Here is a 25276-nt window from a genome sequence, read left to right on the forward strand (position 1 = left end):
AACTGGGACTGTCTGGAAAAATGTTATTGGCAATCCATCAAATGGCTGTCGAGACATATTTGCTTGAATCCAAATCTGTCAGCCTCAGTGTAGCGTTCGAAATGAAACATCTTAAATAGAAAGTTCCAGATTTAAGAAGGCTTCATCCTCACAGGAACACAACATGTTCTTCCAAAACTTCAATGACAATATTTGTTGTTTTTTTAGGATATCTCACTCTGGATCAAAGTGATGGAATGACAGACAGCTGTCCATTGCACTTTGACTCTGATGTGACTGCCAATGTACTGTCAGCTTAATTATGTTTCCTACAAGTCACCTTTGCTAATTAACACTGACCAATAAATAAATACATTACTACTGCCTGCTCTCCATTTAAAGGTCCTGTGATGCTCATCTTTTTGAATAGGCCTGGTGATGCTCTTAATGCAGAAATTGAGCAGTGCGTAACACAGTGCACTGTTGTTCCTGCTTCGTTTGCTGGCTGTTAGCTCAGCCTTACAAAGCAATGAAGAGGGAAATGTAGATTTTGTTCTCTGCTCAGTCCTCAGAGGGGCCAAGCAGGGACCTGGCACGTTGTGCTGCTGTTTCTAATGCAGCAATGGCAGAAGCAGGATGGGTTGAGTGGAAATGCCAGAAGTTGGATGTTTGCCTTTGTTGCATCAACTCTGACCTCAATGTCAAGCAAAAGAATAATAAATCAGGCAATCAGAAATTTTTTCTTTGTAGATTAAATCCTGTGGCCTGCATGAATCAGTTTGTCATCGTAAAGATGCGAAATATGTGTGGGTGGTGTGTGTGTGCATGTAACGTGTGCTTGCTTACTTACTATAATTGATTTCGTTGATTGGCTGACGCCCTGGGTCATTTCCATGCTTCAGGACACATTATAACATTATATGCTCAAGAACGCATTTGCAGTGCTTTTGCACTCCTTGCCTTAGTGTGTGCACAACTGCACATCTCAGTGCAAGTGTGTGTTTACGTGGTGTGTTGTATGTGTGACGAGGAGGCAGCCTGGTGAATTAGTATGAGTGTGTTGGCCAATCATTTTCAGTTATAATGAACAGGGGGGAAGCCGATGATGAGATATCATTTATTCATAAACATGAGAGAGAGGATGACATGGAAGAACCTGTCTGGAATTTAAAAATGGCTAAATTATCTAAACCTCGACTATTGTCAACCCACCGCTGTTGTTAGTGGTAATCCAGCTTGTCATAATCATCAGCCACTTTGGGCTAAATGGAGCATTGAATCGTGGGAGATGGGATGTGCTGGAGGCTCTCTAATTTTACCCTCTTGTTATTGTCAGAGTACGTAGATAATGCTCTGTGATTATAAATAAACAAAATTAACTCTGATTAATGGGGACCTGAGCTGATAAGGACTTTTGAAAATGTTCTTTTTTTGAGGTTTTGGGAGAATGGATAAAGGAACAATTGTGGTGCAGACTATATACAGCTCTGGATCTTTAGTTCCCTCTTAAGAGAATATATTTCAAATTATACACCACATGTGGCTCAGTACAGGCAGGAATGGTGAGATTCAGGTGTAGTTGCAGTGCAACCTAGACACTTCCCGAAATCACGTTAGTAATATTGTGCGGAGCCTGAAGTAATTCAGCGTTGAGCAGATATTCTGGCAGTAAAAAGCTGTGAATTGGTTGCTTGGGACCTGGTTTTCTGGAAATAACTGTGGAAATACGGTTTAGTGGTTTGGAAATGCCTCTATTTAAAAATACAACTTAATTTGTTGTTGCACTTTTATTAAATCAAGTGAGCACGTGAAAAGAAATTGAGATAGTCTGCAGCTTTTAGGTAGAACCGCACATTATTTGTAATTTTTAAACTTGGATTTTCAACATAATTTCAAAGTTCTGACCTTTGTATTCATTTATTTTGTTAAAGATATGTCGAATAAAGTAAGTGGTTCTGGTCCCTAATGTCACTGAAGTACAATGGAGCAAGAAACAGAGGAATTGAACAATATGATTGTGTAAGTAGGTAAATGAATGTTGCTAATAATCTCTTACAACACCATAAATATAGTCTTCAAGAACAAATACACAAGCTATGGCTAACTGTGGGGTTAGGGGTAATCCAAAGGTAATATTCAAAACCATCTTGATCAAGTTATTGCCTGTTTTTTTTTTTGGCCTATTTGACTTGATGCAAAAAAGTGTATATTCCTGTTTAGCCTGGTGAGTGTGATATTAATGATATTTTAATGGACAGCACCACAAAAACAAGATAGAAATACTGGATTTAACCTTTAAATACAAAGTTTTATGATCTAGTTTGTGTGTTAGAATAGCACTAGTATTCTATTCTAGTATTGAATATTTCATTCTTGTTTGATGGCGGCCATGTCCTGCAGAATTAACCTAGTTTAGGAATTTATGGAGACGCTCTTTTTCTGTTTTTCTCTGCTGCTTTTCAAGCATGTATAATATTATGGCTTTAGACTGTACACGAGGAGGTACCATCCTCCAGACTGTTAATATTCACCAAGACCTGAAGAGAGATTACACACATGCACACACAACCCCGCCCCCCACACAAACACACACACACACATACACACACAATGCAGCAGAGATGTGCTGAGGGAAAGAGGCATCACTTACACAGGTAAAGTGATAAAAGACAGAAAAGGCATTAAGTCACTGAAGGACAAGAGTGGAGGGGCGCAGAAGAGAACAAGGTAGGATAAAAGAGCAGAAGTGAGGACAAGGGAAGAGGAGGAGAGGGAGAGCAAGTTTAAACCCACGGATAAGAAGTAGTGATGTGATAAAAGAGAGGACTGTTCCATAAGAGCAGCAGAGGAGATAAAAAGAGCAGAGAGGTGGAGAGAAAAAGAGTGGATTTGGGCTAAGTGCTATCTCAGTGAGCAGAGGAGTTCTTGTCGAAATGAAACAACAACCACGTCAGTCAACATGTGCCGCAGCCCTGAATCGATACCAAACATGCTCACGCACACACACACACACACACACATACACACACACTTCCCTCACATACAGTGCAGCAGCTATGTGTGAGACAGTGCAATGCAGGATTCGTCATCCATAAATCCTGAGTATTGGTGATTACTCACAGTGGAGTTGGAATTGGGGTAATCTGGAGAGAGGAATTAAAAGAGGGGTAAAATGAATGGGAAAGAAGAGTGGGAAAAGAAAGGAAATGTGGAGAAGTGAGACAATAGTGGAAAATGAAAGGAAAGAAGGAGAAAGATGATGGGAATAAGAAAAAAACAGAGGTTATGGAGGGGTTAGGAGGAAATAAAGACAAAAGGGAATAGAAAACTGGCAATGAAAAAAAAAAAAGGCTGAGAAAAGCGAGAAAAATCAGAGAAGACAAGCGAACGACATGAATTTGGAGAATTTAAAAGAAGAGAGTTGAATGGATGTTCAATTTGAGCAAAGACAGGAAGACATGAAGAAAGGAAGAGGAGGAAAAGATAGAAGAGAGAATCAAGATTTCAGGAAGTCAACATGGAACTGGATAGTGAGCCACATCTGAGGATGAGAAGAAAATCTGAAACGCGATGGGAGGGACAGAGAGAAGAGATGGAGTGAAGCAGAGCATTTATTCATCTATCAGGAGTCCAGGCAAGCTTTCTCTCCTGCTAATCTTGGGAAAAGGCATCCCCTCTAAAACTGGGCCATCAAGCTGTGCTAGTACCGCCTCAACCCAGATAATTCCAGTTGATACTGGGCCGCCAGTTAATAGACTTTTCTGATCCACACTCCCAACAGAGTCAGGAGAGACTCTACGAATTAAGGTACAGTTGCAGGGAGGGTTACAACATAAAATATAAACTGCAGTGAATATTTCAAAACCAGTTTGATCATCTAATTAAAGTGCGTTTTCGGTTGACTTTGTGGGAAATGAAAAACAACTTTGAATACTACAATTTATATTTAATTATTATTGTGATACTGCTGGTAATGACAGTAATGATGGACAATGTGACCAAAATGAGACTGAACAGACAAAATATGATGGTCGAAATGGTGCGCCGGAATAGCAGATGCTGCTATTCATCTGGTGTTTTACGTGTTTCACAAAAGCATTCAGAGTGTGTGAGATGTTGAGCTCTCGGGTTATATTTATTGCTGCACAGTGCCAAACAGGGCCAGACATTGTGGTTACTGGTGGGGTAATTCAGCATGAGACCTCGTGTTCTGTCCGCATTCACAGCTATCGGGCTTGCATGTCCATATTCATCACTGCTGTTTCAGGAATTTCCTCTGACTTGCGGGCTCTGACATGAATTTGCAGCGCAACATAGTCACAGTTGGCCTATTCATTTTTACAATAGTTTTTCATTAAACATCTGTGGGTGTATACGTGTGTGTGTGTGTGTGTGTTCATTGACATGCAAAGCAAAGATCAAGTTATTCAAGGCAATTTTCACCTAGTTATTAGTTTCCTGCCTGCCAACTCAATACACCTACTATCAAGCACATGCTCAATGATACTGGGGTAATAATCTGCCCAGCTCTATCACAGACTTAAATTATTCATAGATTCTTTTTGTGTGGTGTAATTATACCGTTTCATCCTATGCATTTTGAGCATTTGAAAGGAGTGAGCAAAATGGAAATTTGTGAAGTGAAGCATTGTGTCCTTGCAAAGCGATCAAACAGCATCAGAAGATGTTGTGTTCAAGAAGTTCAAGAGCTTGTCCTTGTTTGGCAGCTTGAAACTGGATATTGTCTTTTTTTTGGGGGGGGGGGGGGGGTTTCCAGAAAAGTTGGGACTTGACGTTAATTTATGAGGTAAAACCTTGACTAAAAATCCAAGGACATTTGGAGGGAATGCAGTGGCTCATTCAACTAGATAATAAACATGCTTGCAGATTTACGATAGTAGCAGACTACATCAGCAGTTTAAAAAGTTTTCGTGAGCCATCTCTGTTTTGACATTTTGCACTCAACCTCGAAACCTAAAGAAAATGTTGTCGCTTAGTTTGCGTGTTAGGGAAAGGAAACGCTTTAATGTCGTATATCTCTGAAGATTTTTCTTCCATGCACAGCTCTCACTCACGATGAGCGATAGCACTGAAGATCATTTAACATGTGCTAACTGACCAAGCCAAGTGCCGCACTTGTGACTTTTCCACCTACAATATAACACAACTCTGAAAGCACAGAGCCTTGACGTTACAGCCTGAATGGGATTTTCCTTTGAGAAAGATGGATGTCTGTTCTTATCAGCAAGTGAAAATCCTCCGCAGTACACCTCAGGTTCGTTAACATCATATCACCTATTTTCTAGTGGGTGCTTTCTCCATAATGCCTGATGTACAGTCCTTCCAGGTCCACACCCACTCCCCTATCTGCCAGAGCAGATGTGTGTCTGTGCACTGAAGGATCACTAATTTGGGTTCATCTCTAAGGTCCTTCAAAGTCTATTCTTAAAAGGGACTTTTTGACTTTTAAAAATTGCCCATTATTATCATTGCTCCCGAGCCACTTCAACCACAGAGTTTTGCTCTTTCTCTCCCCTTTCCAGCTTCCAGCAAGTTCTTTGTAAAATTGTAAGGCGTCCGTTGGGGGAGATTACTCAAAACATGTCAGGTTTTCTCACACTCTTTGAGCTCCGAATGATGATAGAGAAATAGAATTTCATTTCATACCTGTATAGCTGCCGTATTATAAAGTTTTAAAGAAAATCAGTGCGTCGGTCATAAAAACCCCGAAGCTAGTTTAGTGCAGACCGCATCAAATCTGAAACTTTGAGTTTGACATGTTTTGAAAGAGTGCTGGCAGGTCAGGGCTGTACATTGGCAAATTTATTGATGAAAGTGTCCATCATTTTAGAAGCATAGTAAAAAAAAAAAAAAAAAAGCAACTGTGTATTGTCATGAATTCCTTATATAAACTAACACAATCGTAAAGAAAAATGGTGAAATGGTGATATGTGTCACAGACATAAAGTTTATGCTGGTGACATTTGTTCCTATCTGAGGTGAATTTGTGATATTCCACAATACTACATTCTGCTGTCTCTTGCTTTCTGTTTTGCTCCTTTGCATCTTTAGTTGTCCGTCACTCACTGTCTGTAGATTAAAAACTGTCTTCTGCTCCCCCAACACTTTTTGATTCTCCTAAACGTGCTGCAGAATGTGTTTGCAAGAAGCCGCAGACTGCACAGGCAAAATGTGGAGAACGGCTGCTGTCACTACTTTTAACAGACTTCTGCAGATCTCTTCTCACAGACCGAGGATGCCACTGTGCATCATTTATTTCTCCCTGTTACAGTGCAGATTAGAAATGTGCACAAAAGACACTGTCACAGGCAAAAACATCGATTTCTCTTTTACATTACCCCTCCAGTGAAGAGAATTTGACTGGAAAAATTGTCTGCCCTGTTTTAAACCTTTTTCAGATGAAGCAAATTGAAACTGATCTGCATGCTTTACTGAACTTTTTTCATATCGATCTAAGGGTTTTAGGAACTGAAAAAAAAAAAAAAAAAAGTGAAATTCACTCAGCCCTACCTCTGTCTTTCTCTTAATTTATTCGTTTCCCTTCTTAAATTACTCTGATTTTGGGCAGACTTTGTGGTCTTCGTGGTGTGTCTGGCTTTCACAACTGGGTTAACAGCTGGCTTGTCATGTTAACGTGTGTTGATTAATGATTAAAGCAGTGTTTTATTCATTTCCATGAATTCCTTAGCTGTATTGAAGCTTATTTAAATGCGGTAAATTGTTTTTTTTTTTTTTCTTTCTTTCTTTCTTTTTTTTTTTTTTTTTTTTTTTTTTTTTTTGCAGTTCCAGCTCCAAGGAGGCTGCGTTTTAAAGAGCTGAGCTCAAGCAAACTCCTTGTCTCGTGGAAGGAGCCCAAAGGAGATTTTGACAGCTATCTGTTCCTCTACAACAGCATACCAGGTAAGATGGTTTTGCTGTTCCGATGACGCACAAAAAACACACACACACACACAGAACATACTAATATACTGAGAAATTTGACTTTTTTGTGAGTGGATCCCATTATGACTTGGATTTTCTGTCTGTCAGGAAGGATTATGTAATTTACTCCTTATCAAAGCTCCTTTGAAGGGATTACACTCTTGAGAGATATGGAGGACTCAAAGTTTGTCCTGCACCTCTGCCAAGTTTGAGACAAAGGAGTGTTTTTGCTGCATAGGTGGAGCCTGTCAGCAGATTTGGAAGGAGGACTGATAGGAGCACAGTACAGTAGGGCCTGTATCGACTCACGATAGAGTTCGGTCCGGAGCAGCTGAAAGACAGCAGCATTTGTAGTCAGAATTACATTTGCATTATCTCTGGATGTTCTTGTGACCGTGATGGGTGCCTGACATCCTGCTTTTATCCTGCTCCTGTCAGGAGCTGATCATCGTACAGGCGCAGGGCATGACCTCATCTCTTTCTGGACAGGCACATTGTAGTCAGTAATAACTGTAATTACTAATGACATCTCCTTTTTTAGTTACCACAGTGCGCCTACCTTCACAGTCATCTTACACGATTTTTTTAACTGTTGCTGCATCTCTGCCTGCATTTCTTCAGGATTAACACTGTGGGCTGGGCTGCAGACAATTATTTTGCAGGCACTATAAAAATGAACAAGTAGGCCTGAATAAGCACTCTTTGACATAAAACTTGTTTGATGCAAACAATCCTCTGTGAGAACCGCTATGTCTCCTGCACCCGATAACAGAACAAAAACTGAAATTTATGACCACTTCTTCTCAGGGAACAGTGCAGCAGTAGACATTCAGCAAATTCTGTGACAAATTGGAGTTTCAGGGCAACTCCACGGTATCCATTACATAATTTGGTTAATGATGTCTTCATTGGTGGACACAGAAGCCTACTCGGGGACTTATGTTTTGTTTAGTTTGTCATTTTTTGCGGCTTTTCTGAGTCAGAGGAAGTGAACAACAGGCAGAGTTCAGGTTTTTAAGATTGGCTGAAAACATTTTACTGAGACACAAAACACATGTTATATCACAAAAGGTGCTGTCAGAACAGCAGCTTTTCTTTTCCTCATCAAAGTTTTTCCAAAATAGAGCAACCTAAGTGTGGCTGAATACAGATTCAGGTTTAAAATGGAAATAGACACCAAATTTTTGGTTTTTCTCAGTAAACTTATTCGTTAAAACTTCGTCCACAGTCTTTTTGTTTTCTTTCACTGTTAACAGCTGGTTTCTTTCTAGACAAAGCAACCCATTTCTGTAGCCTTTTTTGCTTTCCAATTACTTTATTTTTTGCATTTTAGGACGGTGAATGAATTAAGCTAAAATAAGCACTTATTCAGAATCTGTTCAATAGCCTGCCAAAAACTCTGAAATTGAAATTGTGTGGGTTGTGTCTGTGTGGACTTGCATGTTTGTGTGTTAGCTATGAACACCAGATGTCTATATTTACTTTTTAAATCTCAGTGGAGATAAAGCCTAACCCAGCAAAAAAAAAAAAAAGTATTGTTTTTACTCTTTGTAACTACAATGTATTGTTTCAATGTTGCCTCAACTGCTTGATTGTATAATTGAATCCATGCATTGTAAACCAGTTGTGATGTTTGCTTAAAGTAGACAAAAGAACTTACAGAAGCAGTTGGCCTGGGAAAATTTACGTAAATGTGCCGCTCTATTAGGTATTGTCTTACATTAATGCTGTCCTGTGACGTCTGTGTTTAGAAGTGGTTGTCATGAGTAGCCTATACAAGTTAGTTCGTTATAAAAAAGACTGCCAACCGTCACCACTGATGTACTGATAGATGTTCGGACATATCACATTTTTTACTTTTTGGAAAAAAGTTATACTTTGCACTTTCATCTGGCATGAAAAACGGAGAGCGCCAATCAGAATAACAAGGTGCCCTGACAGCAGGGGAAGTGGGGCCGCTGGGTGATTGAGGAGTGTAACTGAAACCATGATGTCTGGTGGCACAGGAAGTTTCAAGGTAGACAGTATGTACGATTTAGGGGTGCTTTCATGATTCCTCTCTTTCTGTCTGACGCTATACTGTATTTGTTCTTTAATTTATGAGACTCAAATGAAGCCAAATTGTGTTCTTTTGTTTCTTTTTAATAGTCTATGACTCATGTCTTCACATTTTGTACGTATTTTTTTCACCTTAAATGGGTTTTTGCCAACCATAATAAAGACAAACAACTTAGCTGTGTTTGCTTTCTAATGTTATACTAAAATGGTTTCACATCTGTGATGAAGCATTCTTGTTATGATGCCATGAAATTCCTGCCGAACCTCTATTATTATTATATTTATTCTGGTTTAAAATGACTATGATGACTACAGTGCTGAGAACAAGGAGAGATCAGTTCTCTGCTATAATCTTCCAAAATCTGCTTAATTAAACTTAATATGGTGAGATGATAATTTTAATGACTTTTCCTACTAATGAGTCATCCCATAGCAGCACAGTGGCTAGCGCTGGTTTCCCACAACAAGAAGGTTGCAGGTTCAGTTCCCGGCCTGGGGGCTTTCTGTGAGTTTACATGTTCTCCCCGTGTCTGTGTGTGCGAGCTTGGATTGGCTCCAGCATCCCCCCTGCAACCCGCAAATGGATAAGAGATAGAAGATGAATGAATGAATGAGTCATTCCACATGCAAGCAGTTTGGATATGATGGAAATAAATGTGGTCTGCGTCTACGTTATTTCAGCTTTAGTCTTTGCCCATATTAAAGCAAATTTACTCTCAGACTTTCAACTATTCTAAAGGATTATTTCAACATTTGGGGAAGTACAGTTATGTTTTTTCTTGCCAAAAGAGGAAGAGAGCAACAACACTCTTGCTGTCAGGGGTCAGTTTTCTTAGTTCTACATAAAGACTTGAAGCAGGGTGAATAAACTTGAGTTTCTCTCTTCAACTAAGCCTACAATCTTATATTATATAACAGGGAGTTGGCAGATTACATTTGGTAGTGTAATCTGCAAACAAAACAGTGGCCGTGAATTACTTGCTCCAAGAATTCAGTTGTTTTTCAAGAGAAACTGAAATATATCAGGTTGATATTAGAATATCTCAGGTGCTGATAGGGTTAGGTCATTGGCCGTTCTCCGACACTTTCAGCTCGAGACAGAAATGAGACGAAGATTCGCCCAATGCAGGTAGAAAATAATATGAAGCAGTTCTTTCTGTTGAAAAATCAAACCAAATAATTGCCGGTGAATTATTTGATCCATGTTACCAAAGTTTCAAAATACTTTTTTTTTTTTTTTTTTTTTTTTTTCAGAGAAGGGCTGTGAAGGAAGTTTAAGGTGAAGTGTTCAGCTCTGAGAAAAGTGGGACATGCATTGTCAGTGTTTGCAGCAGTTGTCATGTGGAGGCCAAGTGAATACTTACCCTTCAACCTCAGTCCTGATATTCGTCAATGTTTTGGTTGACCTGCACAGATTGAGGTTCCAGTTTGTGGTGTGAGCAGTGATCCATGCATTTACCCCACCTGACATGCTGTCCTCTTCAGTAGGATTTATGTCCTCTCCTAAAAGTGTTGTTCGTCATCACCCTGCAGGGAGAGGGGACGTAAGAGCTGAGGAAGCACACTCACATAGTTTATTGATGTCTGGTCAGAATCACAATGTGGTGATAATGTGACTTGTGGGCCTGATGGGGATTAACTGCTGAGAAAAGGACACAACACGCACCCACACGCGCACACACACACACACACAAACACACACCCAGATAAAGAGGAAGGTCAGCCTGTCACACACAGACACCTGTGGGGAAGATCAATAATTTATTTCAGGGACAAATTGTATTTTCCTGACCCCAAAACCTTAAACCAACTCTGACCTTTATAGTTTCTCTACGTTTCCACAACCTTAGAAATAAACACTAAAAGAATCTGAATTCTCTCAGGATCCACAACTTGTCTTCATTTTTGTGTTTTGTCACTTGACAACTTTTGTGGAAAATACAGAGTGCTTCTAACAAAGACAGAAATAAAAGAGCTAAAGAATAAAATATTTTAACCTTGAACCTAATGTTTGCTTACCTTGGGAGACTAGAAGAAAATCAACTCTTCTGCTGAATTAACTTTATTCTGGCGCCATCATGAGAATACTAATATATTTTCTCCCAATCGAGCAGATAAAGCAACAAAGAAAGAAAAACAAGATTCAAAATATTCACAAGTCTGACCTTTGCCCCTTGCTTCTTCTGCCTCTGCTCTCTCTGTCAGGTGGTCAGCAGAGGGAGATCATAGTGTCTAAATCTGACTCTAAGGTGCTGATAACAGACTACAACCCATCAAAAGACTACATGGTCAGTGTCGTTGCTGTCAGTGGCAGCGAACAGAGCAGACCACTTCAGGGCAAACACAAAGGTTGGTTTTCTTATATTGTGTTCTGCTCTTCTGATGTACTGCCTGATATTATTTTCCTCTATTCAGAAATGTTACCCCAGACTGCTATATTCAATTTACATATAACAGTTCTTCAGTGGTCTTCCTTTCCTGCCTTCTACTTGTCTCCTCTCCTCTTATGTGTTCCTGTCTTCCCATTTCCTTTCCATTCCTCCTGTTTCTTCCTACCTTGTTTCCTTTCCTTTCCTCCTATTCTCCTTGCTTATTCCAATGTCTACTTCTCCTCTCCTCTGCTGCTGTCTGCACTCAACTGTATTCAAATCCATTCTATTCTGTTGTTCAGCTTTATTTTATTGAGTTTTTGCTATTTGAACGGTGTATATACTGTAATTTGTGCTCTCCTTACTGGCCTCTGTAGTCCCAGAGTGTGAAGGAACTCTGAAATTAAACTTTTATCCCTCTTGATTATGCTGGCATGTCATTGATCTGTTTTACCTGCTACAGCTGAAAGAGGTAAGAGTGACGGAGAAGACAATACCGAGCCACAGAGGCTGACTGATTCAGTTGTACCTCCGGAGGATGCCAACGAGATCTCTTCAGGTAGGACACATGCACACGAGTACTGTTTCAAGGAGAAGAGGCCACAAACTTCTAAATAAAATGAATTGCTCTCAGTACTGCCATGCTTAGAGAGTCAGTTGCTATAGTGATGTTTTGTAATGTCTCTAACACCAGCTTCATAAATCAGAAGGTCAGCACTGACTGAGTGAGAGTAAAGATGTCCGACACATCACCAGTGAGTCACCCTCAGTGGTGCTTTGTGGAGACTTTTGAGCATACTAAATGGTGTTAGGTGACTGACTACAATTAATATGTGATTAGTGACGCAAACGCTCTGCTTGTTTCTGCTTGGTTGTCATTTGTCTGGGTCTCTGTTGATTATAGAAACCAATATTTTATTTTACAAGGCAGCAATCGTGCTTTCATATCTAGTCCAATATGTTAAATTCTATGAATTTAAAATTCTATTCCTCTTGATTGCGAATACACTTTAATAGAAATTGTCCTCTATCCATTTTTCTTTAACATAACAATGACTTCAGTGTTGAAATCTTTAGCTGTTGAATAGTCACATGGTTTTCTGTGGGTGTGTTTGAGGCAAAAAGGATACTTTATAGACTCGGACGTGAGCGTTCATGGCTGAGTCTGTAGAGATTTGGCCTTGGGGCTGAATTAGAGACACTAATTGCTGCTGATGTGTGAATGTGATTTACTGTGTGTTACTGTCATTGGCATTTTTACCATACACAAAGTCAGAATCTTATTATTCAGTGGTAAGGTGTGTATTATTAAAAAAATATTTGCTTAAGGCTCACTTATTATTCAGTGTTTGGGCACCAAAAGAATGTGGGGGCTCAGAAATACTCAAGATGTTACAATTAATGAGTCTGGTCAGGGTTAATCCAGTTTCATGACGGCTGTGTACTACAAGTCATCATTTTACTGACTACAACCCTCATATATAATATTTGGAATGTAATTTTACTCTGTAACGCAATATGTGCTTTCATAGTTGCTGATGGAGACAACAGGGACACAACCACTAGAGTTACAAAGGGGTCAAAATTTTCCTGTAAATTTCCAAAAACCTTCCATGGGAATGTTGGCTGCAGAACTCTGGATATTATGAGTTTTTCATTTTTAATTTCCACGTTGGAAATGAACGAAGGAATATTGATGCTGGATAAATGAATAGAATTAGACTTGACAAATAGACAGAAAAAGGATTTGACTGGATGTATGTGTGGCGCTAATTGTCCTGCTGCGTGTAGTAATACACATTATCTGTACCTATGAAGGAGGAATGCACACTGCAGGGTGCAAAGTAAACAGAACATGCATCAAGTCTGGTTGTTTTAACCAAGATCAACGTGTTGTTTTCTCCAATTACATCTTAAGTTCTCAATTGGCAAATTCCCAGTTTATTCCAGTTTACTCCTGTTTCTTCCTGATAATAACTCAAAAATTCGCACGGAAAGTTTCCAACTTTGAAAATGATCTATATTTTCCATCCCAAACACCACACCTGCACTCACAAACACACAGAGGCAGAGAATTAAGTTTATTTATATACACCTTTGTGAATTTGTGAATACTTACCAAATTAGCTCTTTGGTGGAGATGAAAACACATCAATAGTAAATCAAACCAAATGTTAGTGAGGGCGACCTCTATTAACCCTTAAAGTGCCCTCAACCTGCATGTTGAGCTATAGAAATGCACAAGTAATTTGCTGGTAATTGTCATATCTGCAGTGTGGAACATTACACTTTCTACACGTACCCTATGCAATAAATAATGTCCTTCTTCAACTTGTGATTTTTCTATAACAGTAATGTCATCATGCACTTTCTATTTTAATTGCTAAAAGCAACAATTTGATGAAAAAGTGAAGTCTAGTTTGTTATTTAGCAGACATGGGAATTTCAGCAGACTTGTTTCCGCTCCACCTGACTGATTTTGTGGGTCACTGTGGCAGTTAAAATCAGATGGTCGTGCATGTGTACACATGATGGACCTGCCTGCAGTGCACTTGATCACTAAAGAGACACTTTAACTGCAACTGTACTCAAACTAAAGCTATACCTGATAGAAGTAAAAAAATGACTTCGTCAGACCCCCACACAGACAGGCACACAGAGGTTTAGATCTTTGATGTACTTCTTTGTTTGTCTCTGGCTGTGCCCCCTCCATCCTTCCTGTCAGTAGGAAGTAAAATCATATCCTGCTGTGCTCCAAAAGAATTTGTCAATATGCTGTGTGTGTGTCTGTGTGTAGAGCTTTGTGTACTGTAGTGAAGATGATGATGTCTCACAGTGGATCATTAGAAGGTGCTCTTTTGTGTTGTACAGTATCATGTGACTCCCCCCATCATAGTCTGTGTTTATTTATGCTTTGATAAAAGTAATGTCTCGTGGCGCTCCATGGAGATGTTGTGTTGAGTTCCCCTTTGTGCATGTGTGTGTTTCTGTGTAGCAGCAATGTTAACCCAGTCCTTCGCCACTTTGTTCCAGAGTAGTAATCAGCTCGCTTTTATGTCGGGGTGGATTGTTTACGAAACCTTTCATTAGCAGCTGGCTCATACTCGTGTGTGTGTGTGTGTTTGTGTGAGGCTGACATCAGGCATCAAGTTGCTGCACTCAAGCCAGCTATGTGCCAATTACCATTTCTTCTCTATCTCTTTTAATGTAGTGGTAAGTTAGTTAGTCATTAGTTTATCAAAACCAATAAACCAATATCGTAAACCAAAATAACGCCATCAGTTTTATCTTTCACATTATCTCAGTTAGGTAGGGTCAAAAAAATGAAGGAAATTCAGACGGAATGCGTGCAGGGGTGTTTGTGAGCACATCGGTGAGGTGGGTTAAAGTAGAGAGGAGAGGGCCATGATCTGAAGCAAGCGTCAGGAAGCTTCCTCCGCTCTCAGTCAAATAACTGCCGCGGCCACCCACTTTTGTTCTAAAGATACTCAACAAATTACTTAACTGTATCTTGTCGAGGATAAACACAAACTGCTCTGAACTAAGTGCATGTCTTCCATTCCAGGAGCTTCAGATGGAACAAATTTTTTGCCTCTCCTGTGGGGTGTCATTGACTGAGGCTGTCTCAGAGGAAACAGTAAAGGTTTTACAAGGATATTTTGTCTTGGTTTGTAGTTTGGTGTGCGTCCAGATTTCCCATATTGATGTCAGCCATTTGCAGTTCTGCACCCTAAAAGTCAATGATTCGAATCATCGGTCAGGGACTCCGGAGTCAAATCTCAGTAGTGGGGAGACATTTTTTTTTACAGACTCTAAATCAGTCCGTGATCTGTGCACCGGATTTAGCGGATGTGAAGAGAATTCCTTTTCCCCTTGAATATTGGTTACTCTTTTTTTTTTCCTGCTTCGTCATTGTCTACTGAGAAAAGCCAGATAAAACACCTCTGATTACTACAATCACTAAAAGAATCAGACTACTGCTGATAGCTCACACCTGGACAAAAAAAGACAACAGCTGCCTTCTGGTGTAACAAAAAAAAAAAATAAGTCAGCTTGACTGCAATGCTGCCCGGACATCCCTATAGATTGCACAATTACTGCTGTATCGAATCATCTTCGAAACTTCCCATTGAGTCTTTGTCATTTGCTTCTGTTAAATAAGGTTGTAAATCACTCTGTCAAGCCACTGACGCTATTTTCTCATTTACTGCTTTTTAATGAGCAACATCAGTTACATCAGAGAAACGTAATTATTGTGACGCATTCGTTTTATCTTCCAGTGATTGCTATGTATGTGCGGGACACCTACTGTTTCCTTTAAGAAGTGATAATTGAAAACTCAAATACAGTCAGATGTGTGCAGCCAGCTCTTTACACTCCCTCCAGACACACAGATACACACCTACACACAAGTATAGACACAGGTACAGGCCGACATAGGTACAAGGATGGTTATTCATAAAACAACAGAGGCAGGGAGGAAATCTGAATATGTGTTTTTGGATCCTCTATGCATTTATAATATAATAATATAATATTTATTTATGGTAGTGAAAAAGGAGAAGGTGTATGTATGCCGTTAAGTTCTTTTACTTTATTCTTAAATATTCACTTTTTGTGAACTCTTGCTGATAAAGCTAGTTTTGTGTAACTCTACACCAAGTGCAGGACAAAATAACTGCAACTCTCCTCCAAAAACTGGTCTCATTTCTCTTCCATCCATCTCATCCTAATAATAATAATAACAATAATTGTTATTATTATCTTGAAATGATTTTGTCTTTGCTTTGCTAGGCATTGTCATAAATCAACTTGTGTCTGATAACTTTAGGACAGATTTCATTGAAACTGAATATGAAAAAGGTTAGACAGACAACCATTAAATCATGAGACAATATAAATATAGTCATAATGAAATAATAAATAATGAAAAACAACATTTTCAGACTGAAATGCCAAGCAAAGTTCTTCACCTTGACTTTCTATTTGCCTCTGTCAGGTTTATCTCTGCCAACAAAAACTCTCAATGGGCTACTTAATCAACTGACTGCACAAGAAAATGGCAATTTCGGGGTTTGACATTCATAGTTAATTCTCACAGTGTCAAAACATCAACATATTCTTTCCATTCTGGAACAAGATAATGAGACTGCAAATACTCTGTCATGTTACTACACAGTGGGACCCAGATGACATCAGTTCAGTCATTCGCCATCTTGATTCAGTCCATCTATCACGGTAAATTGCCTACAGAAATGTATCCCAGAATCTTTTCAACAGCCTCTCTGTCTGGAAGGAAACAATGTCCTCATCAAAGTCATATTTGATGTCTATATATGATTATTGCAAGTAGTTTCTAAAGACTGGCATTGTAATCCCACGGGGCTGGAGATGTCTGTTGGAGGAGGGCCCACTTTGTTCGTTCAGGCTAAAATTCCTCAGATAAATTCACAATGGATGTTCACAGACATTCATGGTCCACAGAGGAGGAGGCCTACTGAGTTTGAAGAATCAGATCAGGATGTGTCCTCTACCGCCATCAAAAATATGATATCTTTGCTTCTAAGGGAAACATCAGTTCCTGGACTATTGTCATGCAGTTTTTATAGTCATCCAGATATCCTCTGAGGACTTTGGTTATCTTGCTGACAGAAAATCAACACTCATGACAGCAGTTGGCAACCAACAGGAATATTGGAGGGCGGTGACAGGCAACATATTTTGTCTTCTTGTGTGCCAATGCTCCCTCTCTTTCTGAACTGTTCTTAAACTGTCCTTTAAAAGCAACTTTAAGCAAATAATAATAATAGAAAAAAAACAACTACTTGATTTTGGTTCTATTATCTAGGGCATTAACAGTCAGCTGTTGTTGCCAGATATTACAGCAGTTCATTAAAAGCAAAGTCAGTGAGGAAATCTGTGGCCAACAACAATAAATCTCTGTGTTTGCTTATCAAAGTAAGAACAAATCCATTAGCTGTACCCTGCCCAAGACAGAAATATATTTTCCTTGGAAATTGGTCCTAAACAACGCTTTATCAAAAATAATAGCCATTATTTAGACAGCTGCATGGTAGTAGATCAGAGGACATCTGTGTGTGAGCGTGCTGTAGGTGTGTCAGTGACTGCACTCGTTCCAAATGTGGATCCGTAGCCTCCAGTAGTAAAACACATGGTTGTCGGCTTGTAGACAACAAAGGTTGTAAGAGGAGTAATTCAAGTGATCCAGTCTATATATTTCAAACGAAACTGTATTTTACATAAATGAATAATTACAGTGTTGCTGCTGCACTTAAAAGAAAAAAAAAAAAAAAGGATCGATAACTTTGAAAACTGTGCAGTTAGTGTCTGGATAGCTTTTGATGTCAATACCAGCCAGGTATGACCGGGTTGACCAAATAATAGACGGTTGACTTACTTTGTTTTAGCTTTTGTATACTGAGTAATCACAAAACACACACACACACACACACATACACACAAGTGGAGATCACAAAGCAACAAAGGACAAGCGCCTCTGTCTTCCTCTATGCTTTGGTGCCTCTTTCAATACAAAGGCTCTAATGAGATCTGAGCGGAGTGTTCACTGAAGCTTGCGACCAGCACACACTCAGGCAGATACACGCAGTACCAACCCAAGGGACAGATGTAGTTAGAGTTGAACTGGAGGCCAATCAGATTCTTTGGACATTTGCTTCTCTGATAGTGAAAGACTATCCATCACATCTGCGGTGGGTAACAAATATATACCTGTAGAGCGAGGTCTGTGTTTTTATAGCCAAATTGAATTCCCAACATGATCATTTATTCCAGCTCTGGACCTTTGTGTGTAGATGTGTGCCCCTGTGTGTGTGTGTGTGCGCGCGCGTGCATGTGTGTGTTTGTTCGGCTCTCGAAATGATCTCCGTGTTAATTCCCAGCTTTAACATTAATTTATTCTAAATCTCTCGATCTCGGTGTGCCTCTGTGCTAAGTGTGTACATATTTCCATGAGTGTCTGAGTTTACTGCTTTATTAGTCTCCAGAATTAGCAATTATAGACTCCTCTGTCTCTATGCATTTTGGCCCGCATTTAAAATGATTCAAATACTTCAGCAATCAGTCAGAGATGCTCAGTAGCTAAGATGTTAAAGGTTTGTGGCCATGGAGATGTGTCACTCAGCTGACACATAGCAAGACAGACTGAAGAGGAAGCCAAAACCGACACTGCAAATGAAAGGAGAAAAATACTGTGAATACATGCAGCTCAGTCGACTGATGGGTGAGTTATCAGTGCCTCTGAATGCCTCTTAAAATAACATCAATTTTTTCCATTTGAGAGAAAAATATGCCAGATATATATGTCATGGTAAGAATTAAATGAATTAAAAATGAACGTTGTAGGCACAATTCACAGATGATGTAAAAATCCACAGTCTCGATATGACCTGGTCTGAAACGCGAAGGTCAAAGTAAGGAGAGAAAAGCTATTAAAATAAACTGAAATGAAAAGTGAAGGAACAAAGAGCAATCTCAGATAAGTGACCTGAAGAAACATAAAGTTTGTCTCCAATTTGTCTGGTCTCACCAGACGCTTTTTCCATCATGTTGTGTGTTGCATTTGTTTTCTGACATTTGCCAGCTACTTCATAAAATCAGTGTAGAGGACACACAGAAAAATCGTCCTTACACACAGATTGGCCATTGCTAAATTGGACATGCATGTGTGTGTGTGTGTGTGTGTGTGTGTGTGTGTGTTGTCCCTGTGGTGGCCAGACTTCTGTCCTTGCCCTCAATTAAGAACAAGTGTTCATGGCTGAGTTGAGCTAATTGTATGAAAATGTTGAACAAGTTCATGTGTGTGTGGATGTGCTAATGGCATTTTAGTCATTAGTGGCAAGGACTCTTTAAGTGCACAGGTCAATTTAAATAATTAGTGTCCACTTCCTCCCTGCACTGTCGTGGTTTCTGGTCCCTCCTCATGGTCACAAAGGAACGTGGTGCTCTTCTGTGGCTGTGGTATGAGCTTTACCTGTGTAGACTAACCATGTTTTCAGCATTGTTCCCCTGCAGGTTTGGTATATCCACAGTAGAGTAGCTGAAAATGTATTTGGAATGTATTTGGCGCTGTGCATGGACCACTGTGTACATTATCTCCAGTGGGGTTATTGTATCTGCTGCTTGACTGGTTGGTGTCAGAGGTGTATTCAGGCTGGTAATTTTACAGTTCAAACCACAACAGACCTTGAACACCTCTTTGTTTTTCTGATTAGTTTCCTGGCAGCTCTGCGCTATATGTCACAGTTATTGTTCTTTATCTTGTTCATCCCACCTTTGTGCTGTTTTCCTCTCTTCTTAGCTCTCAGCTTTGGTTTACTGCCTGATTTGATCTGACCTTTTGAGCCGCTCCCCCTTAACCAGCCTTCCATGGGTTAAACTTTGTGGTCGACAAAGCACATCGGACATTGAACTTCATTTTGAAATGACACATTCATTCAGACATTCTTTAGTATTTACAGGCTCTGGTTCCAGTGGCCCATAATAACTGGTTTAGTCGTGGCAAGTCCTCCTTACAGTTTTCTGGTTTTCATTGATGCCTATGGTTACCTTCCCCTTAGTTGATGAATGTATACATCCGTCAAACAAATACTAGCTTGTGTTTGACTAGTAAGATGGAAACACATGCAGAGAGATAGAAGGGATGGGCTGGCTGTGTAAATTCTCCCTCCTGCAGAAGTAATAATTAAGCCAGTATTGTATTAAATTGTGACACAAAAGGTCTAGTTAAAGAGTCACGCCCATCTCTTTAGGTTCACCATTTGTGCATGTAGCTAAAAGATAACCAGATGTGATAAGAGGGGTGCAGCATTTGAAATAGAAAGACGGTTCAACAAGTGCATTTTTGAGTGTGTGTGTGTACATGAGACAGAGATTAGTGGAAGACAAATAGGAAGAAAAAAACGTGGCAAGGTAAATAGAGACTGGCAGAGATGGAGAAACAAGCAGAAAGGTCGGGAGGCCGTGTGCTGCTTTCAGCACACATACAGCATCAGCTTTGTGTTCAGTGATGCGAACTGCAACAAGACAGTGGATTAAAGACCGGGAGTCCAGGCAAGGAAAGGTCTCTGGTGGACCGACACAAACTGTCTGACAACAGCTGTCGGATTACACCTTAAAACTCAGTGGATCACACTACCTGCGCGCGCACACACACACACACACACACATTTTCACTTGTACTATTGGCCAACAGGACTCACAGATGAATATGAATATTTGAGCCTTACTGAGTGTGTCTACTTTGATTTGAGAGTCACTGAGCGAATGACTCTATAGGTATATCAATCAGCTGACTGTGTTTTGATTGAATAAACAAGCCAATAAAACAGAGTAAATGCTGTTTCTGAGCTCTGTGGCTTTTGCGGAGACCAAACCTTGCAAGTTAAAATAGTTCTCCACAGTAGGTTGATGCTTAAGCAGGACTAAGCCGAAGGTATGAAACATTGAGATGATTGATATTAGTAATTTAAAAATATATATTTTTAGAACAATATAACAGCATTAAAATTCATTCAAAAAGCAGCAGCAGAAAAGTTTCACCTGTCTCAATCTCAAGGTCGATTAAATTTCAAGGTCCTAATATTTTTCATGTCAGCTCACTGTCTCACCTATTAATCTAATTAATGATGGCTGTGTTTTTCCTATAATTACAAGTTTATATATCCCTCGTCAGTCAATGTCCTGTAATCTTGAACTGTATGTTATGTACATCTTAGAAGCACATCATCTTTTAGGAGATGACTCGTGGCATACTGATATCAAATTATGAGGGAATGTTGTCCCTTCTCTGGCACAGCCACTTAAACAGGTGCACAAGTTATGATATGGAAAACTGGCCAGCAGGGTCAGTTTTTCACTTGGTATTCATTGTCACTGTCTCTTTAAATGAGATCCACATTTTCATCTCAGTTTGGTAGAGCACTTACCGAGCACACCTACACACGAGCAGATGGGATGGAAAGAAACAGACAGTACTGATTTAAAGTGAGCATTTTCGCTACAACACACAGGGAAATAGCCTATATAGAAACATTAGGTTATCCATGAACAGATTGAAGAAATGGATCTTATTAATAGTCACCCTGTAATGATATATCAAGAAACCTTCTTAAATAGGTGAACACAAAAGGGCAGGTCACCTACTCATCACTTCCATTTTCATTATTTCACTTAAGTTTACATTTTGTTCTGAGCAAAGAAATCAAAATCAAACACATCAACTTCTGTTGAACTATTTGAGGAAAGTGTCCAATTATTTCTGTAATAAATTAGCCTTTTGATGGAGGTCAAGTTCTCTCCTGAAAGCAGGTTGACCCAGGTTGAGAGAAGAAGGGAAATGTGCACACTGACGCCACTGCTGTCCATCTATCTGCATGCCTGTCACTGCACTCAATGTTAATTCCAGACAGTGAAACACAATCAGACTTAACTAGGGAAAGATTGCAATGACAGCGCAGTCTGTCTGATCCCTGGCTCTATAGCGGTCAGCAGTACATCAAAACTGACTGAGAAGAGCCACTATTAATGAGAATAAAGAGAAGCAAATAGTGCAAGAAGGAAGAAGATGAAAAAGTTTTCTTTATTTGATAAATTGCTTTTGCTTGCAATTGCTTTTGAATTGCTTGTTTTGTCTCTGTATGTACTTGTTTGTGTAATGTGCATACATTACTCTCACCACTATATCCATATGTTTGAGTGTGTTGCATTCTGGGACTCGGAGATTGCAGAGCAATCTGCTTTCCTTTAATGAAACTGGCCAGCAGATAACATGTGGCCTACAGTTTATATCCATGTGTTTAAATCTCTAAGTTCCTTAACTACTACAGTACTAAATAAGTACTTATGCTGCTATACTTGTCTAAGTCATGGTTTTTGGCTGTTTTCTGTCTTGGTCATTAGCTGTCTGTCTTTGCTTTGCTAAAAGTTGCAGCCAACAGTGGCGACCACTGTTGAAGTCCCATTCTAATCCACCCATTTCTTCCCTCCCACACAAGTTAATTTAATTGTGTAGGAGCCACATAGTTTTTTCCCCACAGCTCTGCAGACTGTGGGCTGTGAGTTGTGAGTTGTAAAATTCAGTTGCTCACTCTCATGGACACTAGCTTTATGGTCTGTCTAATCACACTGTCACATGCCAATAATGGCTGGTGTCCGTCCAATTATGTGCTCACATGTAAATAGGTTCAGCCATGGCACCTTTTTCTAATCATGTGCTTCTCTAAAAATGAGGTTCAAACATAGTTCAGCCAAGCTCATGGTTGACATCTGCTGAACGCAGATATATTCACAAAAATGTGTAAATCCGGCCTTGGGGACATTTTTTAAGTAATATTGGGTGTACAGGGCTGAAATAGGATGGATGGTTTTGTGCTTTTCCCGTGTGCCCTGTTGAGACTAATGTTCTATTCATAGTGATGGAGTCAGTTGTACAGTATCTTGATGTATTTGAGTTCATTGTGTGGGAAGTTTTCAATCTGACTTTCAGTGCAAGATTTTCACATCATAGATTTAAATAATTGTGTAAAGGCTGAATTCTGTTGAACTGCTTTGGTTTTAAGGTATTATGCCGTGAAGATGCTCTATGTTTAACATTTAGCATCTGCTTGGGTTGAGGTTGGATGTGTTTACGGGGTTATAAATGTGAATTCTTTATTATGGCAGCAATAGAAACCAAGTGTGTCTTCTTAAAGCTGGATATTTGGAGAAAGACAATTGCATGTTTGGCCCCAAACAACATCAAAAAAAAGGGGAAAACAGATGTTGGACACTCAACATAATTGCTGCGTCGCTGTCACTAGCTACCAATGACCGTACTTACAGGTGGACCTTAAACGTGAAGATAACATTTCTAAATCACTTTGCAGGTCATAAACCCAGCCCCCAGTGTACACTGAAATAAAATGATGCCCCAAGGATGTTTCTGTAATTTCATGTTGTCCTTAACACACTGGCCTCACACATTAGTTGGTGATGATTGATGCCTGACTGGGTTGGGCAGCATCTCAGTGCCACAACTCCACAGCCACCATTGTGCACGCCCTGGCTCCAAATGACCTACCCCAGCCACACCGGGATATTTTGTCTCTGTGTTTGTAGTCCTGGAGACAACTTGTGCATGTGTGAAAACAGCCGGCTTCTTATAGCAGCTAGTCTCAGCTCATGGAGATTGTCGTACTTTGAACACTGCCAAATGAACTTTCACAACGCTTTTCTCAAACTTTTAAACATTGTTTAGCTCTGTTTCCATGGTGAGAGCCACGGCAATGGTAAGCAAGTAAAGCTCAAATACTTGGATCCTGTTTTGTGCACCAAGATGTCATTTTGGTTAAGTGAGACGTGGCTTTCAGCTCCAATAGCTGGCCGAGCCACAACACATAATCCAGCAGAGAGGAGAAAACTAGCCAAGCTCTTCGAGCGTTGTAGTCGCCCTGAAGATTCATGCCTGAAATGAGCTTCTTCAGGCACAGATATTTGAATCCAAGGCTAACATAGTATGTTGCAAATGTAAGTGTGTCTTTAACTCACATCTTTTTGTCCATCACCATCAGACCTCAGCTATTAAAGGGGGTGTAAAGGAAAATAATAAGCATTGTGAATACTTCACTACTTGGTAGGATTTTCACTATTTTTCTATTCCCAAACAGACTTTAGTTCCCTGAATCGAAATGCTAGAGTACTCACACACTATAGGCGAGACTGTCTTTTTAGTTGTTTTACTTGAGGTGGGTGAGACAGATTTTGGTGTCAAACATAGACTGTCTCTTAGTAGTACTCCACAGAGGTGGACAGAGTGAGAGGCAGAGGTGGAGGAAGAGGAAGAGTAATCGTGGAATTGGGAAGACTTGGCACTACAGAATCTGTCAGTATATCTGCAGTTTTTTAATGAATTTTTATTATTCCTTCTTGCCTCACTTGTTTCTCCTCCTCCCTTTCATACTTTTTCTCACTGTTGTGGGTGCAAAGACACAGCTCTCCCACTGTTCCCCGGCAGCTGCACTTTGACATACAGCAAAGGCACTGAGCAGAGAAGAAAGAGAGCGGGCGAAAGAGGTAGAAAAGAGAAGGAGAATGAAAGGCAGATGGAGCTTAGGAGGATCACAGCGACCTTTGAACATCTTGCTGTTGTGTAGCAGTCAGAGAGACAGCAGAGAGGAGGGATTCAATAGCAATTACAGTACTAAGACACTGGAGGCATTGACTCTGACATTCAATATTGAGAAGGAAGCACAATTATGTGAGGATGTGGTTGGCCATGTATAGATTTGATTTCCAATTTCTCTCCCATAACTAAAGGCCTATAATTTGTCTTTGTTTTACAGAAATATGTGATGTGATTGCAGAGATGATTCTGCTGAGCTTGTAGTGTTTTTTTCCAAAAGTCCAAAAACATAAAAAAAACAAAGAAGATGATTATTAAATATCAATGAGTTGTTATATAGCCGTTCCGGGAGCTACATTTTTAAAAACAACCAATGTCTACAACACAGCGTTCATGGTTTCTGACATGTGCTACATACTCCTGCTCACTGCAAAGCCCATTTAATGAGTCCAGTTCTGTTCAAGAAGTTATCACACCACTCCTTCAGAGAAAAGATGGACTTACACAGTGATACAGTAGCGCCCGTGAGTTATCCAGCTGTCATCTTGTGGCGACATTTCATTTTTTTTATGTTATTAACTGATATTGTCGTAAGTTGCTGATTAGAGGATTAGTGCGACAGATCATTTTCTGAATCAGCGGTGTCAACATAATGAATGAATGAATGATAAGTGGATCAGTGAGCAAACGGGATTCCTTTGTGTAATTGAGAAAGTGAGGACACAGTGATGTAGTATTAGACTGCATCGTGCAAATTTTTTCCACCTTCTGTAGTTTCTTTTAGATGAAC

General features: G+C 39.8%; 1 protein-coding gene across 4 annotated transcripts in view; it reads left to right on the forward strand.

The window, feature by feature from the left end:
- The window catches only part of LOC115044400 (collagen alpha-1(XIV) chain-like), a 115509-nt gene that overhangs the window by 4280 nt on the left and 85953 nt on the right, over nt 1–25276 (forward strand). For 3 of the 4 annotated variants that reach the window (XM_029503352.1, XM_029503351.1, XM_029503353.1), the window contains exons 3-5: nt 6784–6900; nt 11185–11328; nt 11812–11907. In XM_029503352.1, the coding sequence (XP_029359212.1) occupies nt 6784–6900; nt 11185–11328; nt 11812–11907 (357 nt within the window). Of the gene's footprint in view, nt 1–6783; nt 6901–11184; nt 11329–11811; nt 11908–17976; nt 18080–25276 lie in introns of those variants that run through there. The other variant, XM_029503354.1, reaches the window with a different exon arrangement.

This window comes from Echeneis naucrates, chromosome 6 (assembly GCF_900963305.1).
Source record: "Echeneis naucrates chromosome 6, fEcheNa1.1, whole genome shotgun sequence".
Classification (NCBI taxonomy): domain Eukaryota; kingdom Metazoa; phylum Chordata; class Actinopteri; order Carangiformes; family Echeneidae; genus Echeneis; species Echeneis naucrates.